At 44.3% G+C, this 25,504-nt stretch overlaps 8 protein-coding genes across 11 annotated transcripts; 5 read left to right on the top strand and 3 right to left on the bottom strand.

The window, feature by feature from the left end:
* The first annotated feature begins 890 nt into the window (after positions 1–890).
* LOC111066602 (calnexin) lies at positions 891–4,576 on the top strand. Of its 2 annotated transcripts, none has more exons than XM_022355338.2 (10): positions 891–968; positions 1,037–1,337; positions 1,666–1,998; positions 2,154–2,225; positions 2,303–2,436; positions 2,648–3,236; positions 3,305–3,445; positions 3,552–3,677; positions 4,000–4,281; positions 4,356–4,576. In XM_022355338.2, the coding sequence occupies exons 2-10, from the start codon at positions 1,200–1,202 to the stop codon at positions 4,401–4,403; spliced, it is 1,863 nt and encodes a 620-aa protein (XP_022211030.2). In that variant the 5' UTR covers positions 891–968; positions 1,037–1,199; the 3' UTR covers positions 4,404–4,576. The 2 variants fall into 2 exon arrangements, with proteins under 2 accessions (XP_022211030.2, XP_022211028.2); XM_022355336.2 differs by lacking the exon at positions 3,552–3,677 and adding an exon at positions 3,795–3,926.
* A 1,921-nt stretch (positions 4,577–6,497) lies between these two features.
* LOC111066646 lies at positions 6,498–7,361 on the top strand. The gene is made up of 3 exons (XM_022355395.2): positions 6,498–6,653; positions 6,712–7,029; positions 7,098–7,361. The coding sequence occupies exons 1-3, from the start codon at positions 6,543–6,545 to the stop codon at positions 7,257–7,259; spliced, it is 591 nt and encodes a 196-aa protein (XP_022211087.2). The 5' UTR covers positions 6,498–6,542; the 3' UTR covers positions 7,260–7,361.
* Positions 7,362–8,209: 848 nt separating this feature from the next.
* On the top strand, positions 8,210–8,887 carry LOC111066684. The gene is made up of 3 exons (XM_022355487.2): positions 8,210–8,275; positions 8,336–8,653; positions 8,717–8,887. The coding sequence occupies exons 1-3, from the start codon at positions 8,210–8,212 to the stop codon at positions 8,885–8,887; spliced, it is 555 nt and encodes a 184-aa protein (XP_022211179.2).
* Positions 8,888–10,944: 2,057 nt separating this feature from the next.
* On the bottom strand, positions 10,945–11,800 carry LOC111066544 (E3 ubiquitin-protein ligase complex slx8-rfp subunit slx8; the record flags this gene model as incomplete). The annotated part of the gene is made up of 2 exons (XM_022355256.2): positions 10,945–11,624; positions 11,695–11,800. Coding segments are annotated over 2 exons (567 nt in total), but the record flags the coding sequence as incomplete, so codon positions are not given.
* A 26-nt stretch (positions 11,801–11,826) lies between these two features.
* LOC121405541 (vitellogenin-2-like) lies at positions 11,827–12,459 on the bottom strand. The gene is made up of 2 exons (XM_041596410.1): positions 12,269–12,459; positions 11,827–12,213 (listed from the first exon to the last, which is right to left on the bottom strand). Exons 1-2 carry the CDS (start codon positions 12,293–12,295, stop codon positions 11,842–11,844), a joined length of 399 nt encoding a protein of 132 aa, XP_041452344.1. The 5' UTR covers positions 12,296–12,459; the 3' UTR covers positions 11,827–11,841.
* Positions 12,460–12,717: 258 nt separating this feature from the next.
* On the top strand, positions 12,718–13,838 carry LOC111066545 (vesicle transport protein SEC20). Its single transcript, XM_022355257.2, has 2 exons — positions 12,718–12,882; positions 12,957–13,838. The coding sequence occupies exons 1-2, from the start codon at positions 12,802–12,804 to the stop codon at positions 13,557–13,559; spliced, it is 684 nt and encodes a 227-aa protein (XP_022210949.1). The 5' UTR covers positions 12,718–12,801; the 3' UTR covers positions 13,560–13,838.
* A 1,196-nt stretch (positions 13,839–15,034) lies between these two features.
* On the top strand, positions 15,035–17,630 carry LOC111066542 (THO complex subunit 1). Its single transcript, XM_022355252.2, has 5 exons — positions 15,035–15,201; positions 15,268–15,951; positions 16,004–16,290; positions 16,363–16,665; positions 16,725–17,630. The coding sequence occupies exons 1-5, from the start codon at positions 15,124–15,126 to the stop codon at positions 17,521–17,523; spliced, it is 2,151 nt and encodes a 716-aa protein (XP_022210944.2). The 5' UTR covers positions 15,035–15,123; the 3' UTR covers positions 17,524–17,630.
* On the bottom strand, positions 17,557–21,932 carry LOC111066543 (zinc finger C2HC domain-containing protein 1C). Of its 3 annotated transcripts, none has more exons than XM_022355255.2 (5): positions 21,619–21,932; positions 20,648–20,890; positions 18,358–18,900; positions 18,229–18,264; positions 17,557–18,164 (listed from the first exon to the last, which is right to left on the bottom strand). In XM_022355255.2, the coding sequence occupies exons 2-5, from the start codon at positions 20,705–20,707 to the stop codon at positions 17,649–17,651; spliced, it is 1,155 nt and encodes a 384-aa protein (XP_022210947.1). In that variant the 5' UTR covers positions 20,708–20,890; positions 21,619–21,932; the 3' UTR covers positions 17,557–17,648. The 3 variants fall into 3 exon arrangements, with proteins under 3 accessions (XP_022210947.1, XP_022210946.1, XP_022210945.1); XM_022355254.2 differs by lacking the exon at positions 21,619–21,932 and adding an exon at positions 21,067–21,272; XM_022355253.2 differs by lacking the exons at positions 20,648–20,890; positions 21,619–21,932 and adding an exon at positions 18,996–19,202.
* Positions 21,933–25,504: the final 3,572 nt, after the last annotated feature.

The following is a 25,504-nucleotide window of genomic DNA, read 5'->3' on the forward strand; positions in this document are numbered from 1 at the left end:
CTCTCACAAGTGGTTCCACACCGGAGATTTAGGATACATTGATCAAGATGGCTTCCTATTTATCGAAGATCGCAAGAAGGACATGCTCAAGTGTCATATACGAGATCAAATCGACGCGCCAACAAGCAACACTTTATCAAATATCAAAGAGCTTAAATGATTGCCGTTTTATGGAAGTTGTTCATTAAATAAGTTTTATAAATAATTGAGTAAGAAATATGTATCATCGATCTTGTAAAAAATTAATTCATATATTGACTACAATTATATTTTTAGTGCTGAGTAAAAAACATGTCAATCTACAATAAAATCATAATTAATGTTTCAATGGAGCCTGGAACAACAAATTTAACATTAATTAAAGGAAATATGGTAAACCAAAGCCATACGCATAGAAGAAACTTGGTTGATCAGCAACACTGACGTCACATTTAGTCAACATTACGTTTTATGCTTTGGCCGTTTTTGGTTGAACCTTATTATGTAAACAATCCAATGAAAAATAGTTCTGAAAACTACCCAATCTTGTAGAAAATTGATATATCTATCGGATAAAATTATATGTTTAGGGCTGAGATGGCCAACTAGCTAGTAATATTAAACTGAATATCAAATTAATGGAATATGGTATCAATCAATAAAATACAACGTTAACCCATTGTCGACCAGGGGGGTATTTAATATTTCTACAAAATTTATGTAACTTTAAAATACGCATTACAGGTGAAAGATGTCGGTGGTCATTTTTGTTTTGTGAGTAAAGAGGAGGATGGAGCTACAAGGAGCCTTTACATATGGTATTGTTTTCCACGGTATGACTCATGCTGTTCACCCTTTTAACAAGAGGGGGCCAAGTGGGTTAAGATCGATTTATTCATCGGTATTTTCACGGTATATTTTGAAAATAGGAAGGTATATTTCGGTATATTTCTTCGATAAGCGGTCCAAGTAGGCGAGAAAGAAGCAAAGTATAATTTAATTTGGCTTAATTTCAATTAGTTCGTTGTGCTAGATTTCGATTCTCGTTTTTCCGCAGCGCCCGCAGTTAGAGGGAATTGGTGAAAAGCAACGCAAGCAGCAAACCACTAAAAAAGCAGCAGAGTAAAAGTGTTTTTACCATTCGCACAAACACGAGTTCCGTGCCGGGGAGGTGGTTGAAACAGAAAACCAGCAGCAGCAGCCGCTAATCGGGAAGGAAAATGCAGTGGAAATTCGGGGGGAGCAGCGCAACGCTGGCGTTGCTGCTGGCCTGCAGCATGCTACTGTCCGCGACAGCCGATGTGGAGTTCGGTGTCGATGCCGACGAGTTTGAGGATGGCATAGTCGAAGATGTTCAGGTGAGAGCAGGGCGGTGATATCGCAGAAATGTGTGGTCCGGCGGGGGTAGCCGGTGAGAAAAGTACACGTCAGTGGCGGAAGCGTCTAGAATGTTTGTTGAGGGGGGCGGCCGGGCCGGCCACCCGCTGTTTATGGCCCTCCAATTAACATTTATCTGTCATTTTCCCAATGTGCCAGAGGAAAACCTCACGCACAACTTATACGAGCCCACCCTCCCTCGCCCATTATCTGTCGCTGGGAAGTGTGTCAACATTTAAGCGACCGCGTGGTCGTATCTTTTTTTATCGCAACTTCACTTATCTAACACCAACGTGTCTTTTCATGCAGGAGGAGGCTGTCGGCGCCGATGAGGAGCTGGTCTACGAGAGCCCTCTGATCGAGCCAAAGAAGTTCCACTTTGCCGACCATTTCGATACTGTTGATGAGTCGCGCAAGCTGTGGGTGAACTCGCAGGCCAAGAAGGACGACATTGCCGAGGAGATCTCCAAGTACGATGGCATCTGGGCCTGGGAGTCACCGCAACGCATTGTCTGGGCAAAGGATAAGGGACTGGTCCTCAAATCGAAGGCAAAGCATGCAGCCATTTCGGCGCGCCTTCGCAAGCAGTTCGATTTTAAGGCAGAAAAACCGCTGGTGGTGCAATATGAGGTCACGCTGCAGGTGCGTCCATTCTTGACTAAAGAGATATGCAAATTCTGTGTGTGGATTGCATCAGCCTACGGCTGGACAAATCCAATTAATACTTGTTACTACTGTTCCACCCCCAAACCTTAAATCGCATTCTTTGACCCAATTTCTTGGTTTTGCTTTTGCAGGAGGGTCAAGATTGTGGCGGCTCGTACATCAAGCTTCTGTCCGCTGGCAAGGAAACCGAAGATCTGAAGGCAGTAAGTGAACGCCCCCTCGCCCATATGCGAGCAACCCCCCACAATGCGTCATATTTTCTATGCTGTTTGCTCTGTAGTTCAATGACAAGACACCCTACACCATCATGTTTGGCCCGGACAAGTGCGGGAACGATGTGAAACTGCATTTCATATTCCGTCACGTCAATCCAATTAACGGCACCATCACCGAGAAGCATTGCAACAAACCAAAGTAAGTCCAGGTCCTATATTGTGTGTGTGTGTGTGTCTTCTGGGGGTTCGTTTGCTGCTGTTGCTGCTGCCGCTGGGAGATAAGCTGGCGCAGCGGCACTGGGGTCTGTCTGTCTATTTTTACCCCCGCGGCATGCGGAACAGCTGCTGGCATCATTCGGTCGGTCGGTCAATCGGTCATTCACTTTCGCTCTCTCTCTTTACGCTTGCAGGAACCGCCTGGACGATCTCTTCAAGGATAAGCTGCCCCATTTGTATCAGCTGGTCGTGCATCCTGACAACAGCTTCGAGATTCGTGTGGATCACAAAATCGTCAACGAGGGCTCCCTCCTGACAGACTTTAAGCCGGCCGTTAATCCGCCAGCAGAGATCGATGACCCGAATGACCACAAGCCAGTGTCGTGGGATGAGCGCGAGAAGATACCAGATCCGACAGCATCGAAGCCCAGTGATTGGGATGAGGATGCACCGCCCCAGCTGCCCGATCCCGATGCTGTTATGCCCGAGGACTGGCTGGAGGATGAGCCCGACATGATATTCGATCCCACGGCCAGCAAGCCCGAAGATTGGGATGCCGAAATTGATGGCGAATGGGAGGCACCGCTGGTGGACAATCCCGTCTGTGAGAAGGCTGTTGGCTGTGGCAAGTGGAAGGCTCCGCTCATCCCCAATCCCAACTACAAGGGCAAGTGGCGTGCACCGAGCATTGACAATCCCAACTATCAGGGCAAGTGGTCGCCCCGCAAGATTGCCAATCCCGATTTCTTTGAAGATCTGAAGCCCTTCCGCATGACACCGATTGTAAGCTCTGGTTTGGATGTTCTCTTGCTTAATCAATATAATAACACGCTTGTTCCATTCCATCGTAGAGCGCTGTTGGTCTGGAGCTGTGGTCCATGTCTAGCGACATTCTCTTCGACAATCTGATCATCACCGACGATGTGGCGGTGGCCCGTGATTTTGCAGCCATGAGTTTTGATATCAAGCGTCGCTACATTGATCGTGAATCGGTAAGTTAACTGCCACGTCTTCTCCACCCCATACACACGCACACAACACACACACAGAGAAATCGAATGATTTTCTAATCGAATGCCTCCATCCGCAAACGGAAAGAAAACCCTGTGGCATCGCCTAATGCGTCGCATGAACTACAAGCCTGGATGGTGGGCACTGTACTTCGTATACCTGCTGATTCCGGCCAGCTGTTACATATTCTATCTGTACCGTCGCGCCAAAGAGGTTGGCGCTGCGTCCTTACTCAGAACACCACACGCTACTTAAACACACATTCATTGCCTTTGCACATGTGCACGATTATTGCTATTGCTATTGCTATTTGCCATTTCCATTTTGTAGGACTCATTCGTGAATAAGGTAGTCGACCTAGCCAAGGCCAATCCCGTGGTTGCGGGCCTTGTCCTGGTCGTCTTTGTCGTGCTATTCGTATTTGTCACCATTTGGTGTAGATTTGGTGGCGCTAAGAAAGAGGTAAAGTTGCTTATTTGTCTTTGTAATTTATTTCCTTATTATTTATTGCTAATACTAATCTTTTGGTTTAAAGGACGCTGCCAAGCGCGCTGCTGCTCAGGCAAAGAAAACCGATGCGCCACAGCCCGATGATGCACCCGAAGAGGAGGAGGAGAGCGATCCATCGTCTGAGAGAGCTGCTGGCGATTCCAGTAAGGAAAGCACGCCGCTGTCCGCTAGTCCCAAGAAGAATAAAAAGTCTGATTTAGAGGATAATGTTGAGACCAAGCCGGAGGAGACCAAGCCGGAGGAGACCAAGCCGGAGGAGGCCAAGCCGGAGGAGGCCGAGGGTTCTGATGAGCCCGCACAGACTGAGGTGGGTCTCTCCTATATGCTTTAAAATACGTTAAATTGGAAATTAAATGTAATTTTTTGTTCTTTTTGTAATAGGAAACTACCACAAAATCTACACGTAAGCGTGCAGTGCGCAAGGAGTAAAGCGGATCAACATCAAATCAACAGAAATCAAGAACATTTTAAACAAAACTTAACCCATTTCCACAAAGCAAAAAGCAAACAAACAATATTCATTTCAAATATTATTCGATGTTCAACCACATGTGAATCACATTTCTCCCCCAACACCCCACAAATACACATACAAACACACACGCCCCCATACATGTAATTGTTGCAGTCCAGCTTCATGTGCAGTCCCCTTATTTAATACTATAATATATGTGTGGTTCGGTTTAGTGAAACTTTATATGTACGTACTTGCTGCACTATGGTTGCATTTCCAAGGTGTTCGTTCTCTGTCACTCCCACTCCAACTCCTGGAACACTTGCTAATTTCATTTTTGGTTCAAAACTCTGCATCCCATGGACACGCTTTTATTCACATGTTGAGCCCATAAGCCACAAAACTAGACAATTGAGAGGGGAAACAAACAGGACAGGCGAAAGCAGTCAAGCAGACAAAGAATGAAATAAACGAAGGCAAAGAGGAACATCTATGGTAAACATCTAGTTTAATATTATGTAATTTAAAACTAAAACAAAAGAAAATTTAATAGTATGATAGTTATACTCAAGTTTCCATTTTCATTTGTATCGGATGAAAATCTACAGCGAAAAAAATAAATAAAATAAAACTAAATGTCAAAAGACGAGCAACAAATTTTTCCCACAGACAGAACCAAATGTGCACCAGCTGTGCCGCGGGACTAAAGGCAACAGGAAAGAGGCATTGCCGGACTTCATTCAACCACCGAAATGCCAACGGTTTTAAGCATTCCTGCGTCCCACCACCGATGCCCCTGGGTGTTAATTTAAATATATATCAACCCCTTGTAAATACGTTTTGGGGATCTAGTCCAGATACGAATTGGATTTATTATGCTTCATGGTGCGTGTGGCGTCAACCAGACCAAACCAAGCCAGACAGACGCACCACAGCCGCTACATTTGTGTGGTTTTTGGGCATTTTACAAAATGTTTTCCATTATTTAGTTGATTGGTTTAGTTGATATCCCCAGCCGCCTAACAGAATCAAATGAAATCCATTTAACTTCAATTTGGGTGCCAAAAAGATGGAGGAAGTACATCGTATCTGTTGGCGGGCATTCTAAATAGAAATGGAAGGAAACTCTCTTGCCAATCCATTACACTGATGCTCGGGCGCTGACACTGATACAATCTCCATGTGCATTTGGGTCTTGTCTCCTTTTTTGTCGCTCTCTGAATAATTCAATTCAATTTCCTAAGCTCATAAATATGCCACAGTCCAGACAGACTGACTGTCCTTGTTAATGGAATTGTTATGACAGGCCCAAAGCCCATGTCGTTTTGCATACACAGACAAAGGCTATTGAAAATTAGATTTATGCATGTCCGTTCGCCAGCCAGATGCGAGTACGTCTCCAGAAATCCCTTCGATTGACCCCAACTGAGAAGGGAATCAATTCAATAAAAAGATTAAATGATTCGCCAATGTCTGCAATGTCCCCACCACAATGATGCCCACAATGATTAACATTTTGTGCACACACTGCGCTGCTATTAAAGTAATATGGTTAAATTCTGGGTAAGATATTTCCCATAATTCATGCATGGATAGAGACTACAGGGGACTGCTCAGTACTCCCTGTTCTAGCTGTTCAAGGGAACCCTAAAAAGAAAAAGAATATCCAACCCCTTGCTTTGAACTGCGTACGCATTTACCCAATTTTAAATTCAAGTCCTTTTTAAACTTTGACTAACCCTTTCGATGTACGGTAAGACTATTATAATTAGTATTATTAGGTGTTCCACAATAACTCTTTTAGTACTCGGTCTTAATTTTTAATAATTACTTTCCAGATACCTCGCTTTGTAAAGGGAAATGCGAATTTTTCATTCGTAGAGAATAGAAAATAAAAAATTTGTCCCCGTTATAAAATGTTTTCAAGTCTTTTTTTTATTATAGGTAACGATTTAGTAGCAACTAAACCAAAAAATAAAATCTGCTGAAAATCGGGTGACTAGATATTTTATTTAAAACAAATTATGCAGTGATTTGTGTTCTGTTTAATGTATATAAATTTATAAGCTATTAAATAACTCGTTCATGCGGAAATAGATTTGGCATAAGAGAACATGCTAGTGTGTTTTAAATGTTATTTCCAATCAAAAGCTGGAAAAATGCGGTCCCAACTAATGTTGTGTGCTTTAGTCGGATTTTTTCTAATATTAAAAGTAAACGTTAATGTAAGTGTTGGCTTCGATAAATTTTATTTAATCGAATATTAATAAACCACGTTTTCAGGATGCAATCACCTTTCGGTTAACGAACTTCGTTTGTGAGAGCTACAACAAGTCTTATGCAGTGTTCAACACCTGTCGCCTGAAGGCGGTCAATAGAAAAAAAGTTCTCCTCAATATGAATGTAACTTTATTGTACCCAACCAACAACATTGGCATTCATTGCAGGCTGTTCAAAAAGGCAAACGGCTATAGACCTTGGACAGTGGACAGAAAGTTGGATCTCTGTCGCTATATGCGAACCAGATATGATCCATATTTTAAAATAGTCTACGGTCTTTTTCAGGATTTTTCCAACATAAATCATACATGTCCGTATGTGGTAGGTTTTTCAAAAACTATCGATTTTATATTTTAACACACCCTTTACATTGTATTTTTCTTTCCAAGGGACATCAAATTTTAAAGGACCTTTATCTGAGACCTGAACTCCTGGGTCTTCTCCTGCCAACGGGCGATTACCTGCTGTCTTTGCAGTGGATGTTTGACAAAAATGCTGTGGATACAAATGTGAGTTTTTCCTTCGTAGAGGACCTCCTGCTAAGCAAATAAAACATACGAGTATCTATGTATGTCCCAGTTTTTCAACCTTTTCAAATGTATGTTTGTATTTTTATTAAAATAATTATAATTCGATCTACTGAAATGCAAATATTCCCTAAATCAAATGGACAATTATATATATGTATATTTAAGTATCGCCTTCTATGTGAGTACATAAGTATGTATATATGTACATACATACAATTTACCGACTCGTTCATGCGTAAATAGATTTGCGCGAAAACGAGTTCCACTTTTCAAACAAAAGCAGAAGCAATATAATAATCATCCATGCTTTAATCACATTATATTTATAGTTTACAACTTAAAGTTGATTACTAAATACAAACTATAAATTTCCAAGCATTTTCCAACAATTTATCGACTAATAGAACTACCTTTGGATTTAAATTGAAAGTAAGATGTTTATGCCGTCGACCAAATGATTCTTAAATCTACGAATATATATTTTCAGAAGTCCAATTTTGAACCATTCTTACTTAGTTGATACATATATATGCTATTAAATGAAGTTTAACTTTACAAATGTATGTAAATATTAACCTGGATTTTTTATATATATTTTTACCACGAGCCCGTACATATGTATTTATACACATATGTACATCATGGCTGGCAACGTGGTGCTAATTACCCAAATTACCCTTTTTCTAATTAATTTTAAGCGCTTTATCGATTCATATGAGGAACACAAACAGAACGCTCCAGAAACAGTATAACAGTATAAATAAATATTCATGTAAATCAAACCTTAAGTCATGTTTATTATTATTATTCGTTGGGCTTTTCCGTGCCAATAGGCATTCGTAAAATAATTATGCAGAGGTTTGTGCACAGCTAATTATCTAAAAAACAAATCTAAGATTAATATGAATATATCAATTCAATGAATCCCCCATGCGGCAATAATTTGGGTACAATAGTTAGTCTAGAGCAGGATGCGGTCCGAACTGATGCTCTGCGCTTGTATCGGAATATTTCTAATATTGAACCTAAACGTCAACGTAAATATAAAGATATTACAATCAAGTATTAATTAATAAATTAATAGACAAAGTTTACAGAATGCAGTCATCTTCAGGTTTACGAACGTCGTCTGCGAGAGCCACAATAAATCCTGGGTGCTATGGCAAAACTGTCGCTTGAAGGCAATCAGCCGAAGTAAAGTAATCCTCAATATGAATGCGACTGTCGTTTACCCTGCGAATAGGGTGAAAATTCACCTTAAGCTTTACAAAAAGGCAAACGGGTTTAAGCCCTGGCTATTAGAGAGAAATGTTGATGCCTGTCGGTTTATGAGGCAACAGTATGACCCAATTATGAAAATAGTTTACGGTCTCTTCAAAGATTTTACCAACGTTAATCATACATGTCCGTATATGGTATGTTCCTCAAACTATAAATCTTATATTCATGCAACTTCATTCTGCATAATTCCTTACCAGGGATCTCAAATAGTAAAGGGGTTTTATCTGAGGCCTGAGCTTCTGACACTACCCTTTCCAACGGGCGATTACATGCTGGCAATGCGCTGGTACTTTGGCATGAGCGCGAGCCCCACCGCGGATACAAATGTAAGTTTTTCATTCGTAGAGGACCTCCTGAAGAGCACATAAAGATTTTCCATGGCATGTCGATGGCAATAACAACATTGGAGAGAACGCGATTACCTTTCTGTTCGATACAGGCGATGAGCACATGAGCTAATAAAGCAATTTTATAATTGTTTGGTATGGTGTTTTTAAACGAAAATGGCTATATAATTAGGGGCATATATGTGCATACATATATTTTAAATACTGCGATCCCAGCTGAATATCTGTGTTTTCATCGTAATATTCCTAAAGTTTAACTTCAAGTGCAGAATGTATCGAAGTTCTGTGGGTTGGGGATTCACCATACGAGTACTTCATGGATGGATAAGGACGTCAAGGGTTGAACTGTTTGTGTACCTTTCAACATATGCAACTGCACCGGCTGGTCCAGGAATCCCAAGGAACCCCCAAAAAGGGAAAACCGCAACCCAACCCGTTGCCTATTCCTGAGTAAGCATTATAATTTTAATAAAAAATATATTTTTTTTTTGGTTTTGCAACAACTTTGAACCCTCGAGCAGACAAGAAACATGGGGACACGAGCAGGATCAGATACAGACGATGACGATGGCGACACATGGGTCCAAGGGTCGAGTCCGGGTCTTTTAAGTGAGCCAGCTTCCGAGTGAGCGCTTTAAGCTGAATTAGTTAAAATTTGTGGGAGACGGGGAGGCCTTTGGGGAGTTACCCAATGGGGGGATAACCTTATTGAAGTTAGATGTCAAACCAATCGATGCGTAAGCAAAAATAATACGCCCTCATATGATATTTTGGGGTTGCCCTAAGGGTTGGACGTTGACTCATGGTGAAATTTTTTGTGGTGAGGTACCAGTACCCCCTCACTACCCGTTATTTCGGCCAGTTCCGTGCAATTAAGTCGGGCATTATCTGATCAAATCTTTGCGAATTGTCCCGTAGCATGATAGTCCCCCTCGATCCAGTGTAAGAATTAATTGCGAAGCATTGCATACTCGATTGCATCATAAAGATTACGTGCCAGAGATACGAATTCATAAAATTGGTTTTTCAATTCGTGCAGCGTCCTTAAACTCCAGTCTCCCCGCCCGACACTTTTGCTGGCTATTTGAGATTTATTTGATTTCGATATTGCTTTTATTGATTTGATGCAGCCATAATCGGCTTATGACCGCAGAACAATAACAAACAGGTTCACATTTGAATCGCATTGGAAATGCTGAAATTCCATTTGTATATGAGTACTTAGCTCCAATGAGGGTTACATCAATTAATTTGAATTTTTTTGATGCAGATAAAGTACGTAAAGTACGACAACATTATATTCCACTATAGTCTAGTCACTTTCTCTCTTCTCTCTCTCTTTGGAAGGAAATAAAAGAAAAGTAAATTAATAATATAAATAATATATCTGGAAAAAATTTAAAAATTTCCATTCTGGTGGCCTAGGTTTAAATCCCGTTTGGAATCCCGGGATTTTTTTTTAAATATTTGAGCAAAATTGACCATGTTATCGTATATATATTATAAATATCATACAAAATATATATCGGTATATAGCTCATTCTCAAAAAAAAAGTGCGCCGCCATTAAACTTGATGTTTTGGAAAAAATGTTTGGAATTTCATAAATGTTTCGCATTCAAACATTTCAGCTTTTGTCGAGTGACAAATCGGAAACGATATATAATTATATAGTGGAGAGCTTTTGTCAGAGTGCTATTTGATAAGTATTTGTCATCTCTAGAAAGGCGCGATGTTCAAATGAAATGTAACTTACAGCACAGTTGTAGATTTCTTAAGTATTGTGGCCAGAAAGAAATGTTTAGCACAGCTAACTTTAGAATTGATTTATTTGGTCGTATTGTACAACGAATTCCAGTACCGCAGTCATCCGCATCTTCAGAAACGGCTAAAGTATCCATAGATCCCGTATTTCCTCCTCCGGCGGACTTGGAGTATACTTCCCATTGGCAATCAAAATGCCCTTGATGGGGATAACCGGCAGCTTGTAATTCATGTCCAGCACCCAGCACTTTGTACAGATGGTTGGTGGTCCATGTGCACCCTAACCCCAACGCAAAGAAGAAAAATATCACAGAGTACGACAAAGGAAATTTTTTGGATTATTCAGTACATCTAATTATAAGGGAATACAAAATAACTTAAGAAAATGACAACTACGAACATTTGTTTGCTGTCTATAACATATTATAATGAAGCTACTTTCAGAGCTAAAACTAAACAATGCAAATTCAGTGTGAAGCCCAGCTGACTCGCAGAGCATTGGTGGTAATTGGTAATATATATCGAAATAATGGTTTACAAATAAATACGTGTTGTTTGGCGCATGCTCAATTTCTTGTTACACATTGGACATTTGTGTGTGGTGCTTATGGCAGTTTGGATGCACTGGCGACAAAAAACGTGGCCACATTTGGTCGACGATGGCTCTCGTTGGCGTACGCTTTCCAAACAAACGGGGCACTTGTAGACATCATCCGTAGACACGTTTTGGGCTTTGGCCTTGCGCTTCGGACTCGACGGACCGCAGTCGTCGATAACCGACACAGCCCTAGCTGTAGTGGGAGTACTGGAGCTAGCATGGTTACGACGCCGACTGGTAGGGACAATATCGGAGTCATCCAAATCAATCGTTGCTGTTGGGATGTTTGGTCTGTGCGGAGTACACAAGTCGATCACTGCTTCTGGTACCCGATTAACTGCAGTTCTACGATATGAATCGTCCACGTTCAGCAAATCTATTACCTCCACTGGTGTTGCTGTAGCAAAATATAAACATTATAATTGCTGCCCTTCATAGGACCTTAGTACGCAGAATGGTTGGCTTACTGTTAACAGAGTGAAAATTACGGCGGCCCGTCCTTGGTGTCGAGTTTCGTGACCCACTGGTATCAGAGCTAATGTTGGAGACTACTTCCGAACAGTAGCGATTTACTAAAAAAGGCAGGACAATTAGTCCCTTGCTTTAGTTTAGGTTTAAGATGCTTTAAACATACTGCGTTCTATTTCAGCCTCCACCTGGGATATGTCGATGGAAAAATTCGGGCTAGACTGTGTATCCTCGAAGCTCACACTATATTCCACACTGTCCATGTCGGAATTCTCCGAGATGTTGCCAGTGGCGTGTCTGGTAGACCCAGCGCTAGAGATCCCGGTTGTTGAAGTGGAGCTGGACCGGGTGCTGTTACTGCGGCTAGAACTGGAACTGAAGCTTGCTGTGGAGCTCTCGCTACCATTCGAATTGGCACCGTTGAAGGACGCGTCTATTTCGATTGAGGCAGATCCGTGATGGGATACTGTGATGCCATCTAATGGCAAGTCAATCGAAAACGTACGATTTGACAAATTCTACTGAACACAATATGTAAATAGGTGTAATGCGCACAAACATGGGTCATCTTACCGAGAAAGAGCGTGAAGAGTTTGCCATGGCCCAAAACTTAAGAGACACTCGCGCTTTTAGAACAGTGTTATATTTTAGCACGAGAAAGATGTGCGGTGCTGCCAAGTTTTTTTTTTTTTAATTTAATTTAGTAATTTTACTTTTTGCGGCACCATGTAGTGCAGTGTGACTGCAGATCTATAAAATATACCGTCGACCCTCAGAAGAATACTGAAATAAGAATGGAATTTAATTCGGCACTTAAAAATATGAGACGGTAAAAACAATATTAATAACGACTCCTGGCCCGCAGCCCGCACCATTCACGTTCACGCACTTAACAGGTTGATTGAAATCATTCAAGTCAATAATAAACCTGAAGTTAAAGTAACTAACTATTTTGCCGGCAACGAAAAGCACTAAAAAATAACCAGTTCGGTAAAAAAATACCGACTCCCGCCATAGAACTAGTGTTGGCTTACACGCAAAGTTTCTGACGGCACGTCACCATAACAAAACAAAAATTATAAATTAAAATTGCTTGAACCGAGGACATGGACAAGGATAAATTCACGCTGCAGTCCATTCGGCAAGACCTCATCGACAACAATTTGCAAGCCAAGGCGATTATACAGGTGAGTAGTAGGTGAGTAGGTGAACGAAAACACGGACCAGAGCTCGAAAGTCTAATATTGTAACAACATTATAGGACATAGTAAACAGTAGAACCACTATTGTCGAGCTTGAGGAGTTAAATGAAGCTGGACGGGCAAAGCTGTCGGCCATTCGCAAAAACATCGAGCGCTTGGATGATTGGGCACGGGACATGGCCGACACCTCGTTGGCCAAGGAGGTAGACACACATAGGGATCAGTTCTCAAAAACATTGCAGGCATTCCGTAAAGCAAATGTAGCGACAATGCTGGAGATCGAGAAAGCCAACCGAGAGGAGCTGATGGCAATCACTGGCGAGAGTGAGTTGCGGCAGCGCACCACAGCGAGGCCGCGACACAACCAGGGAAGTCTGGTGTCGCAGGAGAACGATGTAACCGAGAAGATGCTGGCCATTTCGCGGCATCTGTCAGAGACAACACAGAAAAGTGCCGTCACGCTAGAGACCCTAGTAGCGTCGTCCCAAAATGTAGAGGCAACAAGCGACGAGCTGCAGCACACAGCCGGTAGCATCAAAATGTCCGGAAAGCTGCTCAAAAAGTACGGTAGACGCGAATGCACCGACAAGATGCTGGTATTCTTTGCATTTTGTCTGTTCCTTGTTTGTGTCTTTTACATTGTTCAAAAGCGTCTGTTTTAGTTAGGAACACGATTCGGTGTGTAACTTAAGAGTTTCGCTTTGTCGTTTAGGGAATAGTTCATGTAAACAACAGGCCATATGGCGCCTCTAAAGCTATGAATTTGTAATCACAATGTAAAGTTTGTTTCTAGCCTAAGCACCCTACTGTTAGGAACCTAATTAAGCGCTATTTGCTCTTAGTTTATTGATCTTAGTCAAATTTCCAAATTGAAAATGTAAATTACTTTTTATAAATGTACTCGTGCTAATACGGACACCTGGGCACTCCGCCCGGATTAGTGAATCCATTTGTATTGACCAACCGGCAGATATCCTTATACGAGCGCTGATGTTGCTGCGGCCTTGGTCCTTGCGTTTGCCTATAGTTGGCCCCACGGTAACCAGGATAAGACAGCTGGGATGGTGTATAGTAGTAGCCGCCTCCTTCATATAACTGGCCGAAAACTGTTCCTTCGTAGGCAGTGCCCAAAGCAAACCACAGAAGAATAAGACGGATATAGCCAGAACAGCGCATGATCTTCCTGTATGCGGCTACACAGTTTGAGATTATGACTCTGAATAACATTGTGGCTGGAAAAAATGTTTGCCCTACTTATGAGAATTCTGCGACCTTGCTCTAAATGGGAAATTACGAGTATGTGCCGAAGTCAATTTTGATTGTCAATGATACTGATAACATAGAGAGCGCAACCACCAGGAGACGAGAAACAATACACGACTACAGCAGACACAATTCAGTTTCATTGAGACAGCGATCATGGTATTCCTGAAAATGACTTGATCTGTGGCAGATCTTTTGTCAACCCATACTTTTAGATGATCGGTAATGGACATGGCGCACACGCGGAAGTATTTACCTCAGGCTGTGCCAAGCTCAATGTTTTGCTGACCTCTGTCCTGGCTTATACTCCGCCTCGGATTTCCTCAGGGCGGCCGTTTGGATGGCGATAAGAACCAGTTTGGCCTTTCCTTGACGTAGCAAAATTAAATTAGTGGTCATTTTTGTTTACCTTTTCTGTCTAAACCTTATTTTCTTAAAAATCACACAAAAATGAGTTCTCAAAAATAACCAATCTTGTAGAAAATGTATTTATCTATTGCATAAAATTATATTTTAAGTGAAGAGGGTTCTAACTAGCTTGTATTATTAAATCGAATATCAAATTCGGGGAATATGATTTTCGATCATGAACAGAGAATGCTTAACACATTGTCGACCAGTGGGATTTCGACTTACGCTCGATTATTATGAAACTTGAAAAATTTTTACGCATTTTAGGTGAAATCTATCGTGGTCATTTTTTTGTGAATTAAGTAAGAGGAATGGAGCTTTAAGGAGAACTTCCAAAAAGTCTTATTTTCCGCGGTTTGACTCTAGAGGGGTTAAGTGTGTTAAGTCCGTTTATTCTCCTCGGTATATTTACGGTATATTATGAAAACGAGAAGGTATATTTCGGTATATTTCTGTGTGCCAGGCGGTATATTTTATTGATAAGTGTCACACTGATTGTGAAAACAATAAATTTTATATTGTTTCTGGGTCGTAATCGTTGTAAATTTTGAAATGAGCACGGCAACAGAAGCGACCGTCAAGCTTCCGGCAAAGTCAGCAAATTACTTTGCGCTCCAAACAGCGTTTGAGGTGAGGAATCGAAGAAGATGCCGAAACAGCGACACCGGCAATAAACAAAATCGCAAATATTTACAGAATGCCTTGGAAAAGGCCATCACGGACAGCAGCGTGGAGATGCTGGTCAAGGAGTACAACAGCTACACTGCCAACTCCGAGCACGACAAGCGTCTGCCCATGGACCATGCATTCCGAGTGCTCCTCATGAAACGCCTAAATGACGACGTGAAGCGGATCGGTGATCTTGTGCGTCTCTCGGTGGAAGCCACTCGGGCTGAAATCGTGTCCAACACCATTCCCGTGGTGCTCCTTATAGACACATTCGATGTAGTCACTCTGGATAGGTGTCAGGAGATCTTTAAGTTTGTGGAGGAGCTGGTGGATGTCTGGAAGGAGGAGATATTCTTTGCCTCTTGCAAAAATAACATATTGCGAATGTGCAACGATCTTCTGCGACGCCTGTCCCGCACTCAGAACACAGTCTTCTGCGGACGCATTTTGCTATTCCTCTCAAAGTTCTTTCCGTTCTCCGAGCGGTCTGGCCTGAACATTGTCTCCGAGTTCAATTTGGACAACTTGACAGAGTATGGACTGGATAGTAAGGATCACGATGACACTGACAATAAAGAGCTAGAGGACACTGCCGAGGATATCCCCCTCAAGATTGATTATGACCTGTATTGCAAATTTTGGTCGCTCCAGGACTTTTTTCGCAATCCCAATCAGTGCTACGGCAAGGCGCAGTGGAAGATGTTTCACATGGTAAGCGACGCTTAATCTGATGGCTAGAATGGCTGATGATTATCCTTTGCAGCACGCGGAGAACATACTGCAGTCATTTGCGAGCTTCAAGCTGGAGGACGTGCGTCCGAGTACCAGTGACAACGGCAGCGAGGCTGATCAAGCGATGGATGTAGACGATGATGTTGTGGATGCCGCAGTGGCATCCACCGTGAGCAAAGCGAATCACTTTTTTGCCAAATTTCTAACCAATCCGAAGCTACTGGCACTCCAGCTCTCCGATTCGAATTTCCGGCGTGCCGTCCTTGTGCAGTTCCTCATACTCTTTCAGTATCTTCAAGTTAGCGTCAAGTTTAAAAGGTAAGTGAGAGGCTTCAGCGACGGCATTTCCGTGGCTCAAGAAACATGAATAATTTGAGTGTCCTGTTGCAGCGACGCGTACACTCTGACAGCCGAACAGGCTGATTTCATAAAAGACACAGAGCCGCGTGTGTACAAACTTCTGGAGGAGACACCGCCATATGGCAGGCGCTTTGCCCGAACGGTTCACCATATGCTGGTGCGCGAGGAGATGTGGAACAACTGGAAGAACGAGGGCTGCAAAGAGTTCAAGAAGCCGGAGGACCTTCCAACGAACGAGGAGGAAAACAAGCCCCCACCCGCGAAACGACCAAAGCGTCCACTCGGCGATTCACTGCGTGACGCTGCTCGTAATGGCAAGTTTTTCCTTGGCAAGTACGTACATCCCGCTTCCTTGGGTCTCCACAATAGTAATCGGGGAAATTCTTTCTTAGCGAGAACCTGACCCGTTTGTGGAACTACTCGCCGGACAACTTGCAGGCCTGCAAAAGTGAGCAGCGCAACTTCCTGCCGCTGCTAGAAACGTATTTGGAATCGCCCCACGATAAGATTGATCCAGCCTTCGAGTGGCGTGCCCTGCGTTTGCTTGCCCGACAAACTCCCCATTTCTTCACTTCGCCCTCGCAGCCGTCTAGCAAGATTTCCGACTATTTGGAGCAGGTGCGCAAGCGTCTCATACGCGATAGGGAACCCAAGCCAACCACCACGGTGTCCAGCAATGCATCAGAGCAGAACAACGGTCTGGCAGCAAAAAGTACGCCCGCGGAAAGTGAGCAGGAGGCAGCTATGGCGCTGCAAGAAGCAGAGCCCGAACAGGATCTCGAGGTGGAAGACACAGATCCCGTTGTCGAGGAAGTGGAAGAGGACCCGGGCCATGAGAAGTCATTGATGGTTACCGCCAAGCATATAGAGGAGGTGGCACCGCTGATTGGCGAGCCCTGGATGAAGGTGGGCAAAAAGATAGGATTTTCCAATGACGAACTGCTCTTCTATCAAATGGAGCATCCCACCGCCAGTGTTGCCTGCTCGAAAATGCTCTGCACTTGGATCTCAGAGGATGACGATGCCACGCTGGAAAACTGGGCCTATATGCTTGAGGGCCTGGAGATGAACCAGGCAGCCGATGCCGTCAAGGCCATTATCGAACGTGAAAAATCATCTGCTGGATCGACTGCCACTGTTGAGCAGACGCAGCTCGAAGATGACAACAGTGTCGAAGTGTTATCCGACTAGGGCATACCCAACACCGTCCGAACTACAGTTCGATTAAAGATAAGTTCAGCATTGTTTCATTCATCAAAAATTGCTTTATCACAAGTAAACGTCTGGGCATGTTCATAGTCGAACCCACCTCTGGGTCAGCGCTTCTTCATGGGAACGGGTCCGTTCTGACGCGGTTTGTTGTGTATCATGGTGGCACATTTTGGTATATGCCGCTCCGCAGCCGTTTGGTTGAAGCGTCTGCCGCAGTGAGGACACTGAATATAGTCGGGATTCTCCGACGGCGGCGGCGGCGGTAGATCGCTCAGCTTGCCGCCGCGGGCCACATGCGCCTGTGCCTGCTTCGCAGATCGTATCGTCTGTATGAACTCCTCGTGCTTCTTCCGCCAGTTGCTTTTCTTTACGCCCGTAACCAGGCCCTTCACTTGGGCGGCACTGCTGTACGACGACTGTGAGCGAGCCGCCTTATTGCCCTTCTTGTTGGTAAACTTCTCCGCCTCAGTGCCGCCCACACGCTGCTTGGAGGCATCGAAAATCTTGCGCTTGGTGGTCATGGTGCGCTGGCAGACATCCTCGTGCTTGCCCAATCGATCCGTGTTGAAGTGGCGACCGCAGTATCGGCACGGGGACGTACCCTCAGGAGGCGGCTGACTCTGTCAAAGAATAGTGCTTGATTAGCATGCGACCATTTTGGCACCCGACCTCACGACGACTCACCATTGTTTTCTTGGGGACTGGAGATTTTGCTACGGCCTGAACCGGATTAACATGGAATCAAGTTGAACAACATGAATATATTTTTGTTGGGACAACAAAGGCAATGTGGGATGGATGTGGGATACTCACCTTTCGGATCAGTGGAGGCGACTGGCGACTACTTGCTGCCGCTGTCTCCCGACTGGACGGGGCCTTTGCTCTGGCCGTTGCCTTTGGCATGGGACTGCGCGGAGTGGTGGCAATGGAGCGACTGGCTGCCTCCACTTCACGCGGTGGCGTTTTTCTCGTAATCACAGGCTTTAAGCGACTCACAGTTCCCGCCGGATTGTATTTGTTGCTGTTGTTGTTGCTATCACTGGTCAAGCGTCTGTTGAAGACTGGCTTGTCCTTTAGGCTCATGGCGGAGACATCTTTGATCAGCCGTTGAACCGTCGGTTGGGTGCGCGCGGGCTGCGCTGGCGGTGTGGTGGCACCACCGCCAATCGGCTTGAGTGGATTACTTCGATCGATTCCAGCGCCGCGACGCCGTTCATCGAACATTTGGCGCACTTTGCCGTTGCCTACGAGCCGAGACGAAACAGCGCTTGGGGCAGCAGTAGCTAGACCATTGCCACCAGGCCTACCCGTCAATAGGTTTCGGCGACGCTCCTCCTCCGCCTTCTGAAAGCGCATCTGCAATGAGAATTCAGCAAAGAGAGAAGAGAGAGAGATTTAGTTGTGTGGTGGAGTTTTGGATGCCATGCCCCCTTTGCTGCTGGTGGCCTTACAGGTGCCGAATTGCTGTTGCCATTGCCATTGGTATCGCTGGGTGGTAGGTGACTCAGCGCCTCCATTAACCGCCTGGCCGCCCAGGATTCATTGAGCTTGAGGGGCAATATATGATCCTGCAAGTACTCCGATTCCGACTCAAGCCCGTTGCCGTTGAAGGATGTCTCTTCGTACTCCTCCGCTTGCAACATGCTCGGCCAAGAGGCGCGTGTCAACTGTGGTGGACATTAGCACGTCCGTTTCCCCCGAGTGGAGTCATTAGGTGCACATGTGTAGGCTTGTTTGTGTGTGTGTACTTTTGTGTTTGTCTGTGCCTGTCAATTCTGCGGGGCAAACGATGCGACATGCGGCACCACCACACCACACCCACCCACTTTCCGCTTCACCACTTGGCACAAATCCGTGCCCACCACTTACGTGCCGCCAGTACATAAAACCCCGTGCCACACGACCCGCCTGGGCAAAGGTAACTTTGTCCGTCGCTGGTGGGCCAAAATAGTGACCGGGGCTGGGGGTTGTAGTGGGTGCGGGCATGCTCCTCCCTCCGCCTTCTGCTACTCGTATTTCCCTCTAGCTTTAGCTATAGATAAAGCTGTTGCTGTATTCCTCTGGTTAACTGCTTGTAGTGGTGGCCTTCGGAAGCGACCGGCCATGGCCACCTGCCGCTGCTGCTGCTGCTGCTTCTGCTGCCAATCGTAAAAGGAATCGGCGAATAATAGAGAGCGAGTCTTTTGTGTATCGGACACTTGAGAAATTCTAGCCTCCTGCTGTCCTTTTGTTTAGCCTGCGCCTCGCCTCGCCTCCACTGCTCCTCCTCGCTGCTGCTGTTGTTGCTGCATGCCAATAGCAACAACAACAAAAATCAATGGCTGCAACGGCTGCCACCAGGCTTGTGGTTGCCATGGCTCATGTGGCTCAGGGCGCACACAGGTACACACACACACACACACATATATTCAATGGGAGAAAGAGACAGACAGACAGACAGGGAGAGAGAGAGAGAGAGAGCAAGCCAGTTCGGCATTTGTTGAATGCAACAAAGGAAGCGCTCAGCTCAGCGCAGCTCAGGTGACAAAGGACTTTACCACCCACGGGGAGGGGACCGTTCCAATCAGCGATTAAAATCGCGCGCGCTCGACCAATTTTCCAAGGTAAATAAATTGATTGATGGATTGTTGTTCCTTTGCCATGCTGTTTGTGTGGTTGAGTGTGTTTAATGTCAACCCTTTATGGTTATTGAAGGGCTCGCAGGACAGAGACGTATTCCTCCCCTTGGCTTTACAATTCTAGTGCCACCTACGCCCCCAAGTGTATGTCATCAACAGATGGCATTGTGTCGTGTCAAGAGACGAGACGAGACCCATTCCCAAATATGGCGAGGCACTAACTTAATTGGCTGGCTTTGCGCTGGGAAACTTCAGCGAGAGAAGCGAATCCCAAAATACGAATTAGAACTCCGCCAAACACACAACTCAAACCATTTTTGGAACCGTCACGGAAATTGAACGAAGATGTGGCACAATCAAGATCATTGCCAAATGGTTGGTTTAGCTAATTCTGGCAGCAAATTACTCTGCACAAGTGGCCGGGACGGGGATGTATGTGGCACACACACTTCCTCTAACGAGATTGGTCTATCATTAACTCTTACCCGCATATCGCCCAGCTTTGAGGGTCGCAGCGGAACCTCTCCGGAACCGTTTGACGACATAGCCAAATATAGTCGAGATCAGTCGGGGGACGGACTCTATTGGATGGATTCGATGCGATTCGACGGCGATTGGTGGTGGTGGTGAGTGGGCAACAGACAAGGCGATGACGCGAGTAAGCCGCTTGAACGTAGACCCGGCTTAGACCGCTTAGACCGATGAGTCATGCGAGGTTGTCGCTCTGCCTGCAAAAAAAACAAAAGCAAAATATAGGAAAATTATGATCGGCAATAAAAGTACGGCAGGAGGCGTGAATGGAAACAGGGTGCAAACAGTCGCACAGATCGTTGATATTGCAGTGCGTGGGCGACCAGACCCAGTCGCAGTTCCAGACCCAGAGCCAGACCCAGCTCAGACTCACAATTGTGGGCCGATGGCCACACCGAATATGGCTCGTCCAATGAACACTCCAATTGAATCGAATTGAATTCAAAGCAATGAATGAATGCGCCAACCAAAAACGTGTAAACTCCAATGAATGATTATAACTAATTCCAAATATTCGTCCAAAAACAACTCAAAGTAGGGTAGCATTAACGTTTGAAATTTAACAATATATAACTTTATGGGAATATTCAGCCGAAGCTATTTATTAAATGATAATTTTTGAATGCAAAACCTGTCGAGCAAAGCCAGCTGGGTGGGGCAGCCGACAAGTGACATTTAGTGATGGAATTTCATTGGATTTCAGGGTATAAAACCCGTCACCATTGCCTCCCACACACATCTACATACATGTGCTGCTCCCCTCTGCCACTTGGCTCACAATTAATTTATGTATATTTCTGCTTTTTGGCACACGTCGCCGCTCGCGCTGACTAATTCCAACTCTCGGCTCTGTTTGCTCTGTCTGTGTGCTCGGAGCTGCGATTTGCATACCATACACTCTGCCAGCTATAGCCGAAATACTTACCTACTACCGGCTGGTATGTGGCCACTGGCTGGACAGAGTCGGCTGTTGGCCTGGCCAGAAGACACGCGAGTGTGTTGACACACCAGCGAGGGGCAGGGCGATAAATAAACTTTAGAGCCAGACCTCAAGAAGTGGGTCACCGACGAAGGGACGGTACAGGACAGCGACGAACAGGGACGAACCGTGTCTGGGGTAAATGGCCAGCTGCTGACAGTAATTACGCGTACGCCGCCTCGTTGGCCCACTCGAGTGGATTTGAATTTTAAAGAGGATTGCCTCGCACGGCCGCCGGCTTGGCTCGACTGTTTGCTTAGAAGTTTGCGCGCTAACTGAGACAAGATTCCGAATCCGAATCCGATTTCAATTCGGATGGCCAGACCGGCCAGGCCAGGCCAGGCCAGGCCCGAACAAGTTGCGAAGTTGGCGACATCGAGGGAGCGTTGCAACCGCCAACTGATCTGCGCAGCGATGATGGTGTGGCGTGTCGGAGCTTCACCAATCCGCAGCACCACACTCCCACTGACCAGGCCGCCAATCCCCCCCCCCCAACCAACATACACATGTACATATGTACATATGTATGTATGTATTTGCGTGATTCGCAGCACGAAGAGAAACAAGTGAATATTTTTCGCTAAATTGCTGTTCTGTTGTTTTCGTTCTCTCAGTTGTTGTTGCTAATCTTTATTTGCTTTTGTTTGTTGTTGTTTTACATTTATCAACGCTGACGCTTCGCAGCTGCTATCCGCCACTCCATCGCTCTCCATCAACCACATCTTGATTTGCTCACTAGCCTGCCTGCCCTCCCCTGTCTGAAGTCATCCATCGAATCGAAGCCCCCCCCCCCGCGTAAGGTGTATTTATAGAGCTCCCTCTTTGTGGTCTCTGTCTCTCAGCGCTTGCCGAAACCATAATTAATCAAAGCCATCCAACACATCCATCAAAGATCCCGGCAATTGAATAACAAATTAATTTGATACAAAAATTCTTACAAAGTTTTGCGATGTGACGACAATTTGGAAACATTTCATTTCACATGGAAAATACATACAAAAATGGTTTCTGTTAGGGTATTCCAAAATTCGGCAATTGCAACGGGCTCCGATTCAGTTGATGACTTCTTTGGCTGTTTGCTTAGCTTAGCGTCTATTTGCTCATTGTTTTCGTAATACATAGTACAATCATAAATGTTCATTCATTTTCGTTTTGGTGTGCTTGGGTGCGGGTGGGTAGGGGGCCTGTGCGGTCTTGAAACCATATAAGAGCGTTCGTTTCTTCTTCTTTTTAGTTTCGGGCTACCACTTGCGCTCTTCTAACTGCCAGCCACTCTCTCTTATTTATTTGGGTATGCCAAATGTCTCTGCTGGCACTTGCACTTGCTCTTCGATTTGGATTTGGATTGGATTTGGATTGTGGTGAACCTGCACCAAACAAAGGGGAAGTTATTGGGAGTTCGTTTCGAGCAGATCTTTCTCTTCTGGGCTTTTGAAGTGTTTTCTTTTGTTTCGTTTCGTTTTGGGGTTGAGCTTTTTTGCGGCGTCATGCGAGTGAACGTGGAACGTCTACCAAATATTTATAGACACATACGAGTATACACATACGATACACATCAATTGAATTACATATTTACTTCGCTAATTACGGTTCGAGAGCGACCATTGCCAAAGTTCGGGGAGAAGAGAGGGAAGGCGGGTGGGAGAGGGAAGGCGGGTGGGAGAGGGCTTTGGCGGGAGCCTTTGGCAGGGTCTTTCTTTTTATCATTTTGTTACATTCATAGTACGATTTAGTCGTTCTTAGTTCTTATTTCGATTGGGTTGCCTTCGGTTTTGGGTTCAATTTTTTGGTTGATTATTTTCCTTACTCCAATGCACATTTGGCTATGTGTGTGAATATGTATATAATATGCACACCTATTTAATGTATGTATATATGCATGCATGCATGCATGCATGCATGTGTGTATGCTCTCCTCTGTTGTATAATTTGTATAGTCTGCTGCTGCTTAAGTCACTAATAACCATCGCGCTGGCTTTACTCCTCTACTCTCTGGCCGAAAACTGCGAGCAAGCGCTGCAAGCCCGAGCACGGATTACAAATTGGAATACATTTAACAATGACACGGCAACATCAACATCAACTTCAACTTCAACATCAACATCAACGACACTGACAACTGACGACAATTTGGTAACAAACAACGAACTTGCTAGCTTAATCGTAAGTTACGGGTATATGTGAGCCGTGGGCGGGGGATGGACAAAGCCGCACGCATATCGGGCGTATACGTAATTTCGCAATATGTGCCTGCTTCCGGTATGTCCCCCTTGCACGCTCTCTCTCTCTCTCTCTTTCTTTCTATATATTTTCCTTTATCTCACGAATCTCAGGGATCATTCACAACGACTTGCCACCAATTCTTGGTTTGATTTTTCTACAGTTTTCATAGTTTTCTAGTCCACTGAAGGTGCAGTCCTGCCACTGCCACCTCCTCGCTGCCTGCCTAAATGCGCAGCACAATAAAAATGGCTACAGTACACATACAAACATATTTCGGTTGCTTGGTTTACATTAACAAATACTCGCACATACATATATGTACATATGTATGTATGTATGTATGCATACTACGACTAACATCGGAAATGCATTTTACGTGTACAATTATTCTACAAAAATTTGCATCTAAAGTATACTCATGTTTGTTGATGTTTTAAAACACACACACACATACACTGTGTATGTATGTATGTATGTATGTTATGCTGTTGGTTTTTTTTTTCATCATCGTTTACAATAAACTTTATAAAAATACTTCTTGGTAGTATAACTGAACTGAGCGTGGGGTAGTGGGTTGGGGTGGGCAGATTGACATGGCTTCAATCGAACTCTTTTTCGTATTCGTATTCGAGTTAGATAAGTTAAGTTCATGGAGTCTGGAGTCAACTCCATTTGTGGACGTGCTAAGACTATTTATTACACACAGGCCAAACCAGGCCAGGGCGATGGACGCCTGCCAGTTGGCCAGTTCCTGCTTCGAGTTCGAGTTCGAGTTAACCACATTCATCGAAGCTTTAACAATTTACATACATTATTTAATCCAGTTTTTCCTACATGCGTATGCGTGATTGTCCAAGGTTTGTTTTACTTCTATTCTATTTTTGTTTCGTTTTAAATTTTGTTTCATTAGGTTTTAGTTTTTTCCATTCTATGCTATTACATTCCATCGCCATAAACCTTATTGATGTATGCATGTGTGCATGTATTTATGTATGTATGTAGAGGTATACTCCCTCGCACTCTCTTACAAATTTCATTTTCATTTTATTCGGACTAGGCTTCAGACTAAAACATTCTGGTTAAGATATTCCCTATATATATATATATATATATATAGGTTTATGTGTGTTATGTGTGTGTGTTTGTGTATGCTCCGCACATCGCTCTCGAATCGCTTCGTTTCATTATCTACAACTATAAGCCAACATTCAATGCGCTCTAATTTAACGTCTAAACGACAATTGCTTAAGTCTTTTAGTCTACATTTACTTAGAGTACTCTTAAGTTACGCTGCCTGCGTTTGCGTGGGTTATCTCTCGCCTCTCGCCTCTCGCCACGTATTTAACTCCTAACGAACGGTTTGGTTGGTTGGTTGGTTATCCCCGACTATAGCTATTAGGTATTGTACACAGACATAAATACAAACGCTTATGTGCGCGGCTCTATGTATACATATAACAACGATTAGGCATGTGTGTACGAGTAGGTGTGAGTGGGCTGTGTTCTGTTAAGGCTAAGGCTGTAGTAGGCTCAGGTTTAAAGGTTTAAACTTTAAAGGTTTCTGTTTCTGTTTCCGTTGCATGCAGCTCTTTGCTCTTGGTTATTGTTG

This window comes from Drosophila obscura, unplaced genomic scaffold, assembly GCF_018151105.1.
Source record: "Drosophila obscura isolate BZ-5 IFL unplaced genomic scaffold, ASM1815110v1 contig_150, whole genome shotgun sequence".
Taxonomy (NCBI): Eukaryota; Metazoa; Arthropoda; class Insecta; order Diptera; family Drosophilidae; genus Drosophila; species Drosophila obscura.